Genomic DNA, 16027 nt, shown 5'->3' with positions numbered 1-16027 from the left:
TCATCCTTCTTTTTATTCCAAGGCCCTTTAGTTTTTCCTTTGAAACGGTGCTCCGTTATATCTACTACCTCCCTGGTTTAGGTTTATGCCCTGGTTACTTCCTCAGCCTATTTACCAGCAGCCCTCACTTCAGATTCTCCTTTTACTTAATAATCCTGTTCCCTATACCCTGGCTAAATTAGCCTCCCCTGCCAAACTCCCCTGCTTACCTCATGGAGGTGACCACCACTCACCTCCCTCAGTTCATCAAGTCAGAGCTCTCCTCAGCCCCCAAGGCTCTCAATAATCTGATTTCATCTGGACAATCCAGGCTTAGCTGTCACCAAGTAAGAGAGCCTAAGTAAGTTCATTTTATTTGGTTAGGCCTTGATATTCTCTTCTATAACATAAGAGTATTGTTCTAAGATGCCTTCAAGTTCTAAAATGATGGCTGTAATTCCCAATGGAACTCTTCATTTATTTTCGCAAGTATTTATGAGCAATTACAGTATTACAAGTATTGTTCTAAACACTGAAATACAGTAGTGAGCAAAAGATAGTCGCTTCTCAAGAAATACACACAATCTAGTGAAAAAGACAGAATTTGATTACCAAATAGTCACACAAAGTAATATGTAATGTAAGCTAATATAAGTGTCATGAAGTTCTGTGGATTCATAAAGGAGTAGAGATTTAGGGAAGCTTCTCTGAATAACTGACACTTGAGCTGAGATGCACAGAGTGAAAAGGAGTTAACCAAGGACCATGGAGGGGAGGGTGGATTTCTGAGAGAATGTGTGCAAAAGACGCTCTGGGGAAAAGGATCATGGCACATTGAAGGAAGTGAAAACAGGGAAGAGTGAAGGAACAATGGTATGAGGTGAGGCTGTAGAGAGAGGCAAAAGCCAGGCCTTGCTGGCCATAATAAAGGATTTTAGGATTTTTATCTTAAGAGTGGTGGGGAACCATTGAAGAGCTTTACACAGGACATGTATGTTGTGGAGGAGCGGGGGAGGTGTATGTGTGTGCTGATATGGTTATATTTGCATTTTGAAAAGATGAATCTGGTTGCATGATGGAGAATAAATAAGAGGGGATAGAGTAGATGCAAGGGACCAATTAGGAGAATATTGCAGTGGTACTGGTAAGAGATAATGGTAAATTGGATCAGGGAATGGTGATAGAAATGGGGAGAAGTAAAAGATTTGGTAGATATTGGGAAGGCAAAATCCACAGATTATGGCAATGGAGTAGAGGGGAGGGACGGTAGTGGAGAAGATTTAAGCTTGACTTCTGGGTTTCTGACTAGTCTAACTGGATGGATGGTGCTATGGACTGAATTGTATCCCCCACAAAATTCATATATGGAAACCCTAATCCCCACTGTGATGGTATTTGGAGATGAGGCCTTTGGGATATAATGAGGTTAGATGAGGTCATGAGGGTGGGACCTTCATGGTGAGATTAGCGCCCTTATAAGAAGAGAAACCAGAGACCTTGCTGTCTCCATCTCTTTACCATGTGAGAACATAGTGAGAAGGTGGCCATCTGCAAGCCAGGAAGAGAGCCTTCACCAGAAACCAACCATGCTGGCACCCTGATCTCAGAATTCCAGGCTCTAGAACTGTGCGAAAATAAATATCTGTTGTTTAAGGCAGCCAGTCTGTGATATTTTCTTATGGCAGCCCCAGCTGCCTAAGACAGGTGGTAATCCTATTTAGTGAGAGAGGAAATACTTGAAGAGAACTACATTGTTTTTGTTTTTTTTTTATTTGTGAGAGTAGGAAGAGATCATGATTTTTGCCTTGGGTACGTTGAGTTTGTGGCAATTATACATACATATCTAGAGCTCACAAGAAAGACTAAGCCTAGTGATAAAGGATTGGATGTTTTGGAGTCTTTGGTGTATAGATGCTAATTCAAGCCATGGGCATGGATGAGATTACTCAGGGAAAAAGTAGAGAGGAAGTAAAGAGCCTAAGATCTCCTCTTGAAAAAGTCCAATCAGTATTTAGTGGCCAGGAGGAGAAGGGGGAGCCTGAAAAGGAAACTGAGGGATAAGAGGAAAATTTGGAGAGTATAATGTCAAAGAAGCCAAGGGAAAAGAGTGTTTCAAAAAGGAAGAAGTAATCCACAGTGTAAAGTAGTGCTTTGAGATACAAAAAGATGGGAAATTGCAAATATCTAATGAATTTATAGACATTGTGACCACAAGTGTGTTTCCCCTCACTGGATTTACCTGGATGAACACCAGTCTAGAATGCATTGAGGATTAAGCAGGAGGAAAAGAAATAAGAGCAGAGAGTATAAATAATTCTTCCAAGAAGCTTGGCTGTGAAGAATAATAATAAGGGTAATATATGAAGGGGCATTTGGGATCAGATTTTTTGGGTTTTATTTTTATGATGAAAAAGACGTGGATTTTCTTCTGTTTAAATATAGCAAGAGGAATCCAGTTGAGAGAAGAGTTGGATAAACTAAAAAGAAAAAAGATCAAGAGGGGTTCCTTAGAAAGAGGTAAGGAGAAGCATCCAATACACATATGAAAGAACAGGTTTTAGATTAGAGAAGCATTATAGCTTCTCTATTTTACATAACAAGTTAAGGAAGGGAAGGAAGATGGCATATGCAGGTAGTTTTTCAGTTTAATAGCAAGAAATTGAGGGAAATTTAATGGCTTTAACTTTCTCCATGAAGCTAAAAGAAAGGTCACCTATTGAAGTTGAAGAGGGATGAGAGGAGTTTGATGGTTTGGAGGCAAATGGTTTGAAATCATCTTCCAATATGACTTCTTCATATGCCATACTCATTCTTTTCTCTATACCTTTTTATTATGGAAAATTTTAAATGTATACAAAAGTAGACTGAATAGTATATAGAACCTCCTGCTTAAAGAATTGTCAGCTTGTGGGCAATATTGTTTCTTATATACCCCTATCCACTTCCTCACCTCATGTATTATTTTGAAGCAAATCTCATGTATTATATCATCTGTAATATTTCAATATATATCTCTAAAAAATAAGAACATTTAAAAACATAACCACAATACTATTATCAAGCCTAATTATAATAATTCTTCAGTATCACCAAATAACTAGTCAGTATTTAAATTTCCAATTATCTCATAAATATCATAATGTGTGTGGAAGTATGGGTGTTTGTGTGCATGTATTTTTTTTCTGGGTTTTTTTTTTTTTTTTTTTTTTTGAACCAGGAACCTGATAAGGTTTATGCATCACTATTGGTTGATATGTCTTTCAAGTTTCTTTTAATCAATGGGGTTCCCGCTCTTATCTCTTTTCATCTCTTGCAATTTATATATTGAAGAAACCAGATCATTTATCCTATAGAGTTTACCACAGTTTGGGTTTGTCTGTGTCCCGGTCCTTTATATTTCCTACATATAAATTGGTAGTTCGCTTAATCTATTCAGGTTTGCTTTTTTTTGTTTGTTTTTTTATTTATTTATTTTTTTAGCAAGACTGTTTTGTAAAAAGTTTTGTGTTGTTCCAGCCAGGAGGCACGTAATGTCTGAAGGTCTCTTTTTGTGATGTTAACAGCCGTTGATGCTCAATGCCTCAATTCATTGGAGGTTGCAAACAGTAATATTTTAATTTTAGCATTCCTTTTTTGTATATTAGCTAGAATACTTATATAAAGAGAAACATTCCCTCATCTACTGCTTGGTTACTCAGTGTTGAGTTACTCAGTACTCAATATTGACTCAGTATTGGTGATCTAGGAAAGGTAGGATAAATGCTTAATTCTTTCTATTTACCCATTTTCAAAAATGAGTTGGTTTTCTAGGTGGGAGGAATTTTTTCATGATGTATACGTGTATCATCACAATGTACATCTTAAATATCTTACAATTTTATTTGTCAATTATACCTCAGTAAAGCTGGGGACAAAATGAGTTGGTTTTCTAGCATATTCCAATGGTGACTAATTAGTTGTTTGGTATTATTCTGAACTCATTATTTTTAATGATGCTCAAATTGTCTCATCATTGGCAGTGAGAGACTCTGTAAATTGGCTTCTCTGTGTTCTCAAGGACTCTGGAATCCTTGCTCCCTTATCTCAGAACAACATTTGACTGTTCCAAAAAATCAGATCCGCTGTCTCCAACCAAGAATGAGTATATGCCATCGAGAATAGCGAAAAAAAAAAGGATGCAGGCACCAAACAAGCTGCCAAAATTGTTGGAGCAGTAGAGTGTAGCCTTCTATGATGACGACTTAGAAGGAGAGAAGCTCATTTGGATAAGTTCAGTTCAATACATTCGTTTTAGAAAACCAGTACAATTATCCTATAAACAGAACTTTTATGTTGTGATTTTGGGGGGATACAATGTAGTCAAAAAAAATTAATGCTTGAATTATGTGCATAAGTAATTAACTAGTAGTGATGATGCCCAAATCCCAGTGATAAGCACCATGAACTGCTTTTGAACTGACCCAGTCGAGGGTATATGTCAGTTCATGTCTGTGAGCCTCAACAACACGTGTGACAGCTTATACCCAGTTCCACTTGGTATACCATTGTTAGTTGAAGCACTCATGTCTGCTGCCACTGAGGTCTTTACACTTCACACCTTCAGTGAAAACACATTGATTTCATTGTCATGGGCAGCTTTCCAGGTTTTCTAGCTGTCACACCTGTGAATACTCAGTCAGCACTGGCAATTATCATGAATACCTTTACTTGGGCACTGTAACAAAAATCTGAATTTGTATTGCTATGAATAAGAGAAAAAAATGTACTATGACCTAATAGTAAAAAATATTTTTATTAGAGTTACTATAATGCATAAAGTCAAGCTTGAGTATAGATTTGTTCCGTGTTTTGCATTTACTTCTCTCAGTTCAGGCATGGGGGGCAGGGAGGAAAACACCATCTTCACGTGTCTGTACATAGCCACCCTAGCCACTGACTGTTTTCCTAGCAAGCCTTGCTTGTCTAAAAAAATTTTTGTCTTTTACATATAAAATTCCAAAGGAAGAAACACTTAACAAAGAAGTTTTCTTTCATAAATGTTATGATTTGGGTATAACAAGCCATACTGAATCCATTGGGTTTTTGGTAATAGATTTCAAAATACATCATGGATGTAAGTAATATGATGACTAATGGGTCAAGTAAAGTTGGAACATTTTAAATGAGAAAATAGCTGGAACAGTTTTCAGGAAACTTTTCCAGTTGATGTTTGGTCCCCCACAAGGTGTGCATTAACATAAACTTAGGGGAATCACCTCTGGGGCTTGAATTCCCTCTCTGATTTCATTATTACAAGATGATTCTTTTTCTTTCACTATTAAGTCATCTCCTAGGGTGATGGGAGTATAAAATAAGTGTAATTTATTTGTATTTGTCTAATCTCCTTTTAACTCAGTAGTCATTCCATCATTCTGTTTCCTGGTAGCCGTTCAGAAAGTTTTGAAGGGTAATTCGAATCTAATAATTGACAGTCACAGGTTTACTTGATTGCTTAAAGATACAGAATATGTTCTGGGGATGGTGAGAAATAGATCTGGCAGAGAAATAGATGACTCAGCTGGGAGATTCTCTTTTACTGCATATTCTTAAAATCTAAACTTTGAAAATAATCCATTTATTAAAGTTCAGTGAGGATTATGAATAAAATGCTAAACCCTTTAAAACAAAAATCTGATAATAATTGGACTAAAATCCACATTGCCAATCTATGCCTGGTTCTTTATCCAGTTATATTTCCAGTTCTTGTAAAACATTATTCTATATAGCTCCCACAGTGTCTCTGTTGAATAAAACTTTTCTAGTTCATTTCTTTAATGTTTTCATCTTAATAATGAGGTTAATGTTTTTCATCAATATTTTTAAAAGTATAAAAGAAGACCAGAAAATACATTGCTCAATTTTTATTTTTTATGTTTAAAAATGCCATACTTTTTTGTTGCATAATTTTTCCTATTTGTAAAAATAATTTTTCTGCCATTATGAGACTGAAAATATTTACAATAAAGTACTAATTTTCTACCAAAAACAGTGCCTGGCTAGTTCAAGGATGGGTAAGTCTAGAGATACTGGGTAGAAAAGTAGTAATACAAATTTGTTGAATTATCGGGTGTGACAAATGACCTCATGATTTTAGTTGAAGGATTCCCACATGTTGATGGACTTCATACAGCAATAAAGGACACTGTTTCATTTGTGATGCTTCTCATTCTGGTGCATGCTTTCTGTCTCTTGATGGACCTAGTACTTATGAAAGGAATACCCGGTGTTAACAGTGTAGCCTCATTTCAGCTTGCTTTTTAGGGTCTTGGCCTATTGTACTGTCTGACTTGCCCAAATGGGACTGCCCCAGACCCTCTGTTTATACATAGAACTGGATGTGATTTGCAAGGAATGTGGCTCAACACTCTAGCTATAGGGGAGCAGCAGTGAGGGACTCCATGGCTCAGTGGAGGGCACATTACGCAGAGGTTGTACTGTATGCAAACAAACATACAAGAAAACATTTAAAAGTAAATTATTTAAATTTTTTTTTTTTAATTTTTATTTATTTATTTTTTCCCCCAAAGCCCCAGTAGATAGTTGTATGTCATAGTTGCACATCCTTCTAGTTGCTGTATGTGGGATGTGGCCTCAGCATGGCCGGAGAAGCGGTGCATCGGTGCATGCCTGGGATCCGAACTCGGGCCGCCAGCAGCGGAGCGCGTGCACTTAACCGCTAAGCCACGGGGCCGGCCCCTAAATGTTTTAAATATCAGTTTGTTTCTTATGAAAGTTAACATAACACCTGTCTTGTGCTGTATATATAGCTCTACGAGATTTTTGAACTTTCTAAAAACTTATATCACCTGCTGTTCAGTGACTGAGTGATTGCATTTGTACTCCTAGGTTTAAGATCACCCAAAGAATGAAGTTTTGATGCATACATAACAGTTTTGACATAACCCCACAGGAAAGTGACTGAAGCATCCAAATAAGAAGCCTCCCTTAACCAGTCCACTGGTCTGAGAAAGGGTCATCCAGAAACCAAACCACAAAAAATTAACATTAAAAATTCACAGTTAAAATTCATGAAACAAAAGTAATATATTATACATTTACGTAATTAAACTTTCAAATTATTTTTAAAATAATTCTGTAGTGTTTATGATTCTGAAGTTATTAAAGTTTAAAATCACACTGACACTTTAGGGACAAACTGTATGAGAAAGGGAGAGCCAAGAAATTGCTTCAGATTTTCTTATTCCTAAAATGTGTTGAGTCCCAGTTAATTGTTATGTGTGTATAAATTAGTGGCCTAATAGAGATTCATGACTCTGAAAGATAGAACAAGACAGGCAACTGTAATTAATTATGTCTTTGCCATCTCCATTTTCGGCTATTAGACTTATACTGAATAAGTATTGTGAGCTGTCCTGATGTGGCTTTGAGAAATGGATCTTTCTGATTTCAGACTGTTCACCGAAGTTGTATTTGGTAGAATAAGGTTAATAACGTAACCTCAAACAGATTCATGGTTGAAATTCACCAATATGATGAGATTTTTAGTGCACATTTTTCTGAATTATCAGCATTTGACCTCTACTGATAAAAAGGAACCTGCTTTTAAATTTATTTTGTAATACGAGCCAAGTCATATGAAAGAATGTATTGTCTCTTGTAATTAAACTACTTTGGATGGAGCCAAACTGACCTGTGCTTTTGACTGACTCTAGTCTAGCTGTTAAAGCCTCTAATTTTTATGTGCCACAACATTTGATATTAGTAAGATCAGGAATTATCTGTGGCTTCCCTAACATTTAGGAATAGCATTCCATCTTTTTCACCTTCTACACAAGGGGCCACCCTGATTTCACCATTAAAGGTCTTAGCAAAAACGTTCTACTACCTTATTGGAGGGGCCGTGGACAGTAGAAAGTAAACCTGAAAGTAAACAGAGTTAAATAACAGGCCTAAAGTGGGCTTCCCCTACATATAAGAGCCATGGACACATTGAAGCCCTTTAGCCTTTTGAGAAACACACGTGAGGGTAAAAAATAATGAACTGGAGTGGAAAAACTATCCTGTTGTGCATATGACAAAGTCATCGAAATAATTTTGTTTCTTTTTTAGCTTTAGTTTAGTTTTGTTTTTTTGTTGTTCCTATCATCTGTTAAGACTGTTCTCTTTTTTTTGTTGTTGTGGTATAAGGTGGTATTATTTTCCGTGAGGCCACAGAATTGGAAGCCCACATGAAAGGATGTGTAGGTAGAGTAGGTAAATGTGTGGGTCATTTGAACCATTCAATTTCTCTAAAATATTTTGCCTACCAGCCTCTTTCAGTACCCCAAATTCTACAAGTCACACGTAATGCCTTTCAACATGGTGCTGATATAACTGGATATCCCCATGCAAAAGAGTGAAGTTGGACCCCTACCTCACACAATACACAAAAGTTAATTAAGAATCATCATAGACCTTAATGTAAGAGGTAAAACTATAAAATTCATAAAAGAAAACATAGGTGTAAAACTTTGTGACCTTGGGTTAAACAGTGGTTTCTTGATATGACGCCAAAAGCACAATCAAAATTATAGATATATTGGATTTCACAAAAATTAAAATCTTTTGTGCTGCAAATGATACCATCAAAAAAACTGAAAAGACAGTCCACAAAATGGGAGAAAATATTTGCAAATCCTGTCTCTGATAGGGACTTGTATCCAGGATAATATAAAGAACTCATACAATTCAATAATAATAAGACAACACAATTTAAAAATGAGCGAAGGATGTGAATAGGCATTTCTCCAAGAATATATATACACATGGTCAATAAGCACATGAAAAAATGCTCAACATCATTAGTCATTAGGGAAATCAAAATCACAGTGGGATACCACTTCATACCCACTAGAATGACTGTATCAAATATAACCCAGCAAGCCCACTCCTAGGTAAATACCTGAGAGAATTGAAAACATGTTCACATAAAAATTTGCACATGAATGTTCATAGCAGCATTATTCATAATAGCTAAAAAGTGGCAACAACCCAGATGTTCAGAAACTGATAATGGTTAAACAAAATATGGTATATCCATATGATGGAGTATTATTCAGCCACAAAAGGAATGAAGTACTGATGATACATGTTTCAACATGAATGAACCTTAAAAACTTTTATTATGCTAACTGAAAGAAACCAGAATGAAAGGCCAGATATTTTATGATTCCATTTATATGAAATGTCCAGAATAGGCAAATCTATAGAGACAGAAATTAGATTGGTGGTTTCCTGAGGCTGGAGGGGGGGAATGGGTGGGTAGTGACTGCTAAGTGTTATGGGATTTCTTCTTGTGGTGAGGATAATGTTCTTGAATTGGATAGTGGTGATGATTGCACAGTCTTGTGAGTATACTAAAAACCATTGAATTGTACGCTTCAAATAGGTAAGTTGTATGGTATGTGAGTTAATATATCAATAAGATGTCTAAAAAAATAATTGCTTTAAGTTAGGGTGCTTTTTCCTGTTTAAAAAATATGGGGAGCAGGGAATGTTATAATACTGCAGAAGGGTGACTCAGATATCTGACCCTTTCCAGTGGACAACTAGCTAGAAGTAAGACTTGCAGAGTTTTGGTACGCCTGATTAAGGAAACAAAAGAGAAGGGACTCATAAAAGGGATGGTACCCTGAGGGAGCCTGGGTAGCCAGGAGGAAGCACTAAGGTGCTGACATCTGAGGGAGGTGAGAAGAGGTCCTCCTTATGAAGATAGATGTAGAATATTAATTTTATCTCCTTAATAACTTTATTTGTAGCTTCATCTGGGGTTATGTCTTGTATTATATCCTCAGGCTCCAATGAAAAGAACACTTGTTAGGTTCAGTTAAGCTCAAACATTTATTGCACACACATATATGCAAGACACACTGTGCCAGGCACTGGGTATAAAGATGCATGACATGCTCTGTTTTCACAACGCTTATAGTCTTATGTCCTATTGATAATAAAAACAGAAGTAAGAAGACAAAAACAAAAATAATAAGGCTAGTTAATTTTAATGTCAGGTGACTAAGTGGCAAATAAAGACAACATCTGGTTTATGGCACATATAAAAAGGACTACAGATTTTAAGAAATCTCAGTCTACCCATGTTACATTGGATGAGGTATTTGAAATTTTATCAATGCAGAATGTAGGGAAAGATGTAGGAACCAGTCTGGTTTTTAGCAGATCACAAAGGGGAAACAAACATTTTCTGCATATACTAGATCAGAGAAAGGTAGGGAAGGCTACTTCAGTTAGTCAGTTGGACAAATATTTGTAAATACCAATATTTGTGTCAAATGTTGTGCTAGATACTAGGGGAAGTACTTTTACCTTGGAAGAAAGAATGCCAGTTCCAGTAACAAACTGGAAAGGCTGCTTAATTTTGCCTCAGAGTGGGAGGGCAGAAGCAGATGTCCATGTGTGGCCTTCGCTCTATCAGGAACAGACAGTCACATGGATTGAGACAGGAATGCAGGCATGTAAGTCATCCAGGGAAAGTATTCGTCAAGTTAACTTACATAGAAAGAATAGTTAGGTGATGAGTAAAAGAATTATAATGTCCACATCCTAATGAGTCCACGATACAGGTGTTGGGAAACTTAAATAGGAGCTTGACAGAGAAGTAAAGCCTTATATTCGATAGGAAAGCTTCAATAATTCTCTTATCTCTTTCAATTCTATAGCAGACATCAACTTGGATATATCAAAACCTTTGAAAGCACACCTGAGTTTTACCAAGCTGGATCAGATAAACCATTTTTTAAAGAAGATAAAAAGTGTGCACAGCAAAGAGACTTCAGTCCTGTCAGATACCATGCTGAATAAAGATGAGCTGCCAGCCTCCAAATGCTATCGTGGAAAGTTGTCTAAACTTAAAGTTCATGGTGATAGAGCACAAAACATTCCATTTAAAGAAAACGTGTGGAGAACTGTTTCCTGCTTTCAAAAAATTTCTGTCCATACTACTCAGATTGTGGTCTCCATGGAAACTGTCCCCCATCCTAATAAACCATGCCTGTTAGCATCCTTATCAACCCTCAATGGAAGCCTTAATGTCAAAGCAGCACAAAAAGTACCTGGTAAGTCACAGAAAAGGGGAGAGGGAGATGACAATATGACTTATTAACATCTGGAAAATGCATAATTTTGAAGATTTATGTTATGTAGAGGTTAAAAGTTTTAAGGACTATTGTTGGGGCTGGCCCGGTGGTACAGCAGTTAGGTGCATGTGCTCCGCTTCGCTGGCCCAGGGTTCTCAGGTTCAGATCCCGGGCGCGCACTGACACACTGCTTGTCAAGCCATGCTTTGGCGGCATCCCATATAAAGTAGAGGAAGATGGGCACAGCTGTTAGCCCAGGGCCAATCTTCCTCAGCAAAAAGAGGAGGATTGGCATCAGATGTTAGCTCAGGGCTGATCTTCCTCACCAAAAAAAAAAGTTTTAAGGGCCATTATAGATGGGGACATTTCTGGTTTGTGACTTTAAAAGATAATTTTATAACAATCCTTTGAGCCTAAGTATTTTAATGCCCTAAACTAAACTGTTCTATCCACCTCTTCAGGCATGTTCCTACAAATGTCTGTATAACTGTTCATTCCTAAATTTCTTTTCACCTAAAATAGCTATAATGGAATAACGGAGTGTCAAGTTTTGTGAACCATTAGAGCAGTGGTTCTTAAAGTGTGGTCTCAGAACCAACAGCATCAGCATCACCTGGGAACTTGTTAGAAATGCAAATTCTCGAACCCTACGCTGACCTACTGAATCAGAAACTCTGGGCGTGGAGCCCAGTAATCTGTGTTCCAGCAAGTCCTACAGGTGATTCTGATGCACTACATTAAGTCACTGGTAACTATTTATTTAAAAAGGAAAAATTGCTCTGTAGCAGGCATGCTACACAAAGTGTAATAGAAGCCAAGGTTCACCTTTGCGAGGATAATGCCATCGAGGATTATCAGGCAGTAACACCTGGCAAAGAAAGGCTGTGCTTCTGTGGCAAGCCTAGTAAAGAAAGGTTGTGGACCCTGCAAAGTGACTTGGTTGATTGGTGGAGAGGTGAGAAATTAATGGGCAGTGATGTCTACATTTTCCTCTTTTGTTACCATGACTAAATTGTTACATGCTTTTTCACACTGAATCAAAAAAGGTAGGCAGAAGGAATGTGAGGAGGGGAAGAGAAAAGACAAGATACAGGTGGAAAATAACAGTTTTCAATCACAGAAACTGCTACTGTAAAAGTTCAGGGCACAATGCCAGAAATTTTACTTTGAAAGTAAAATCAAAAGGGAAATATTTTTTTCCACTTTAATTTGCAGCAAAGAATTGGGGCTAGAGGTGGGTAGTACGGGAGATAAAGTAAATCCTGAAACTATTGCAACTTAGTTGCTTACTAAAATGTAATTAAGTGGCAGCTGGAGACTAGCTGTAACTTACTTTCAAATAACCAGTTTTGCCACAGTAGTTTGAGATAAAGAAAAAGTTTATAGTCAAGAAGTATGAATTTTAGGCCAAAAAATAGATGATTTATTTCTTTCTCACCAGAAATATTTGTGACCGAGCCAGCTAAAAGCACTGTATTTTTTTTATTGTCTTAAAAGTTAGAAATGAAAAATGTAAGGTCCATGGGACATGAAGGACTATGAAACACTGGAGGCTACAATGTCTGATTTATCCACAAATAAATTGCAACCCAGACAACACGGGGCCTGTTCCCACGCCTGTCCAGTTGTACCTTAATCATAGCAGGGAAAGGTTAGGACTCAAACAGAGTGAAAGAATTTAAGTGTACTGTACTCAATTCTAGGCCCTTTTCTTTTTTCATCCTCATTTCTTGTTTTATACATTTGCTACTTATATTTTATCCACTTTTACTCAGTAAACATCTCTAAAATATAATTAAAATCCTCTCACTGAGCTATACAGGGTAGTAGACTCATTCTGTTTTTGTAACTTGTTTTTTTCTCTTTATACTAGAAAAGCTTCTTACCCCTATCCCTTTTACAATTATGCTCTTAAATCTAGTTAAACACATAAATAGAAACTATTACTTTGACTAAGACATACTTTATACAACTTGAATGTGTAGGGTCCAGCAAATGTTCTAAAATAACTATTTTAGATTTGTGTCAACAAATCAAATCAAGTTGAAGTTAGCCATTTAATAGGAGCAATTTTATTTTGAGAGCATAATGAACACCAAATCTGTTTTCTCTACATTTCTGCTCAGTTTAAGAAGATAACAAAGTCAACAAAATAATAATAAATTATAATTAAGTGAAATAAGATTAAGTTCTAGTTATTGCTGAAGTCTGATTTCTAAGAAATTGTAATTGAGAGATTACTACATAGTTTTCAAAAATTGATTTTAACTAAGCAAAACTTTGTAAAAGTAAAATACAATTTAAGCTTTGAATATTAATTTCACTGTATAGATGAATCTTAAAAATTTATGCTTTGCAGCTTGGATGAAATTTGTGCAAATTTATGTTCAAGGTATATTTTTAATAAGTGGTAAAAAGTATTCCCCACCCCCCCACAAAGAAAACGTCCTAGTAGTAGTCATATTTCTTTTTGTACCTTTCAAGTGGCATCATTCTGCATTCAACCAAAAATTTTTTAGTATATCTTTGAGCTCAACAGAGTTAATGTCCGATTTTTACAGTTTGAATCTAATACAGAAATAGTCAACTGTGTCTTTGATTTTACAGTTTATATAACTATTGTGACCATCTGCAGCAGCTGCACTTTTCAAATTATTTGCTGAACCAAATTGAGCACAGTGACAAAAGTAGTCATCTCAGATGTACTATTAAACAGAGAAAGAAAAAGAAGCATTGCCTTGGTACCGTATAGCCATCTGCTGTGCAGATGTTATTGTATAGAATGACTTAAGATAAAATAATTGTAGAAAATTTTCATTAAAACCTCAACAATTTGCACTTGTTTATGCGAATCTGCATAACTCCCCAATGAGACAACACACTTGGGGTTTCTTTGGTTCTCACTTACTTTCTCTTTGATCCTTTTTGATGTGCTGACTTTAATAAACACAGTCAAAAACACTGTGCAAAAACATCATGGAAAAAACTACAAAGGAACAATTATAGCAGCAGAAACTACTCTAATCCCTAACTTACGCAAGCTATTTTTAGTGAAATATTTTTTTTAACACTCTTTATGTGACAATGTTATATAAACATGGTAAAACGGTCCTTTCCAGATGAGTTTTAATTTAGGAGCTGAAATAGATTTGTAATGCTAGAGGAATCTTATGTTCTAAGTAATATTTAGAGAAACACAATTGGGAATGTGTTATAGGCATGTTTCCTCACTTCTGAAAGGTACAAAAGATATTTGAGTTCGCCTAATGGTTATATTTTTTATTATCTAAACTGTCATAAACTTATGGGAAGTGTATGGGAAAAGGGAATAATAAAAGAGTGAAAGGGGAAAGTTGATTTTCTTCCTAAGACATTATCAATACCTTTAAATCTGGAGTGCTTTCATATTTATTTACTGGTTTTTACAACTAAATGTGAACAGATTATTGACTGAAATGTTTTCATCATTTAAAGCGAAATGGTTAAATATTTTCCACTTAAAAAAAGTCTACGAGTTCTTCTTAGCCTCCTGTACTATTCTGTGACCCTAAACTATGAGTTTCAAGGGACTTGGTTTTTTATTTAATTCCACTCTGCAGATGCTAGTGTAACAGTGACTTAGAATAACCTAACTTGTATTTCTGCTAGAATACTTATGTTCTCCCATATGTCTTTGGTGAAATAGCCCTAAAGTTATGATTTTAGTAGATGCAATGCTTATATTTTTACAGTTGGTATAATATTGCAAGAAATCCTGTGATTGTGTTTTCAATAACAAAATGAATCTCATTTAGAAATTGTCTTATTTTCTGAAACATTTTAAGGCAGATAATATTTCTTTTGCTGTCTATTAAATCTTTCCCATCCTATAGTATGTTCTTTTTAAAAACAACCCCCATCACCCCCACGTACACACGCAACACAATCTTTTTTGCCGTTTGAAGTATGTCGTTTTGGAGAAACCATAAGTATGTAGCTATAAATTCTGAACTAGCAGTGTAGCACTTTCTACAGGCAGGGTGGGGAGTGAGCTGCAGACTTTAGCCCCCCTTGTCAGAGTAAATGACGGCTCTATTAGGGCGGCGCTCCTTAGATTTCGGCAAACAAGGGTACACAATTCAGGCTGTGAAATAGCTGTGCTTTAGGCTGCCTTGCTCTTTCTCAGGGGCACTTAGATTAGCAACCCTCCATGCAGATGAGGAGAAGGGAACTAGGATGTGAACAAGTTAGGTGGCACAAAGGGTTGGAGGAAGAGCCTAAGTAAGGCCATCTTGGCTGGCATTTTAGTCAGAATTGAGAAAAAGTGGCAAGGATCCCCTTTTCATAGGGACTTAGGGGACTTTTCATCCACGCAGAAAGTAATGAGTTGAACTCCTTCTAGTCAAAGAGCTGTGGTTTAAATAACATGATGTAATCTATGCAGAAATAGAAGTACAATGATGTACACCTGAAATTTTTACAAATGTTATAAACCAATGTTACTGCAATAAACAAAAAATTAAAAAAAAATAATAATAATAAATTAACATATCTTACTATAACTTTTTTACTTTATAAACTTTGAATTTTTTGTAACTTTTTGACTCTTTTGTAATAACACAGCTTAAAACACACATTGTACAGCTGTACAAAAATATTTTCTCTCTTTATATCCTTATTCTGTGAACTTTTTCCTAATAAAAATTAAATAAATAAATAAATAAATAAATAAATAAATAACTTTCACTACCCCAGCCTCTGCCATCCAGACGGACTTATCTTTGTGTATAAACAAAAGAAGAGAGAAAGAAAGCATAACCACATTATTTTTCATGTATACAAATGCCTATTCTCATGATCACCAAATTCAGGACCAACCAATAAAATGTAAAGAACCTAAAGTTCCTTTTCATGTATTGAAAAGTGAAACCAGATCATTA

The 16027-nt window shown here is 36.1% G+C and overlaps 1 protein-coding gene across 8 annotated transcripts in view; it reads left to right on the top strand.

Moving 5' to 3' along the window:
• VPS13B (vacuolar protein sorting 13 homolog B) overlaps window positions 1–16027 on the top strand; it is a 741189-nt gene that overhangs the window by 557724 nt on the left and 167438 nt on the right. For 7 of the 8 annotated variants that reach the window (XM_087447588.1, XM_087447584.1, XM_087447587.1 and 4 more), the window contains one exon: window positions 10692–11087. In XM_087447588.1, the coding sequence (XP_087303714.1) occupies window positions 10692–11087 (396 nt within the window). The remainder of the gene's footprint in view (window positions 1–10691; window positions 11088–16027) is intronic. The other variant, XM_087447586.1, reaches the window with a different exon arrangement.

Source organism: Ceratotherium simum, chromosome 23, assembly GCF_057802395.1.
Source record: "Ceratotherium simum simum isolate JZ-2026a chromosome 23, ASM5780239v1, whole genome shotgun sequence".
Taxonomy (NCBI): domain Eukaryota; kingdom Metazoa; phylum Chordata; class Mammalia; order Perissodactyla; family Rhinocerotidae; genus Ceratotherium; species Ceratotherium simum.
Note: the sequence above shows the minus strand (reverse complement) of the source record. Positions and strands in the feature narration are given on the sequence as shown.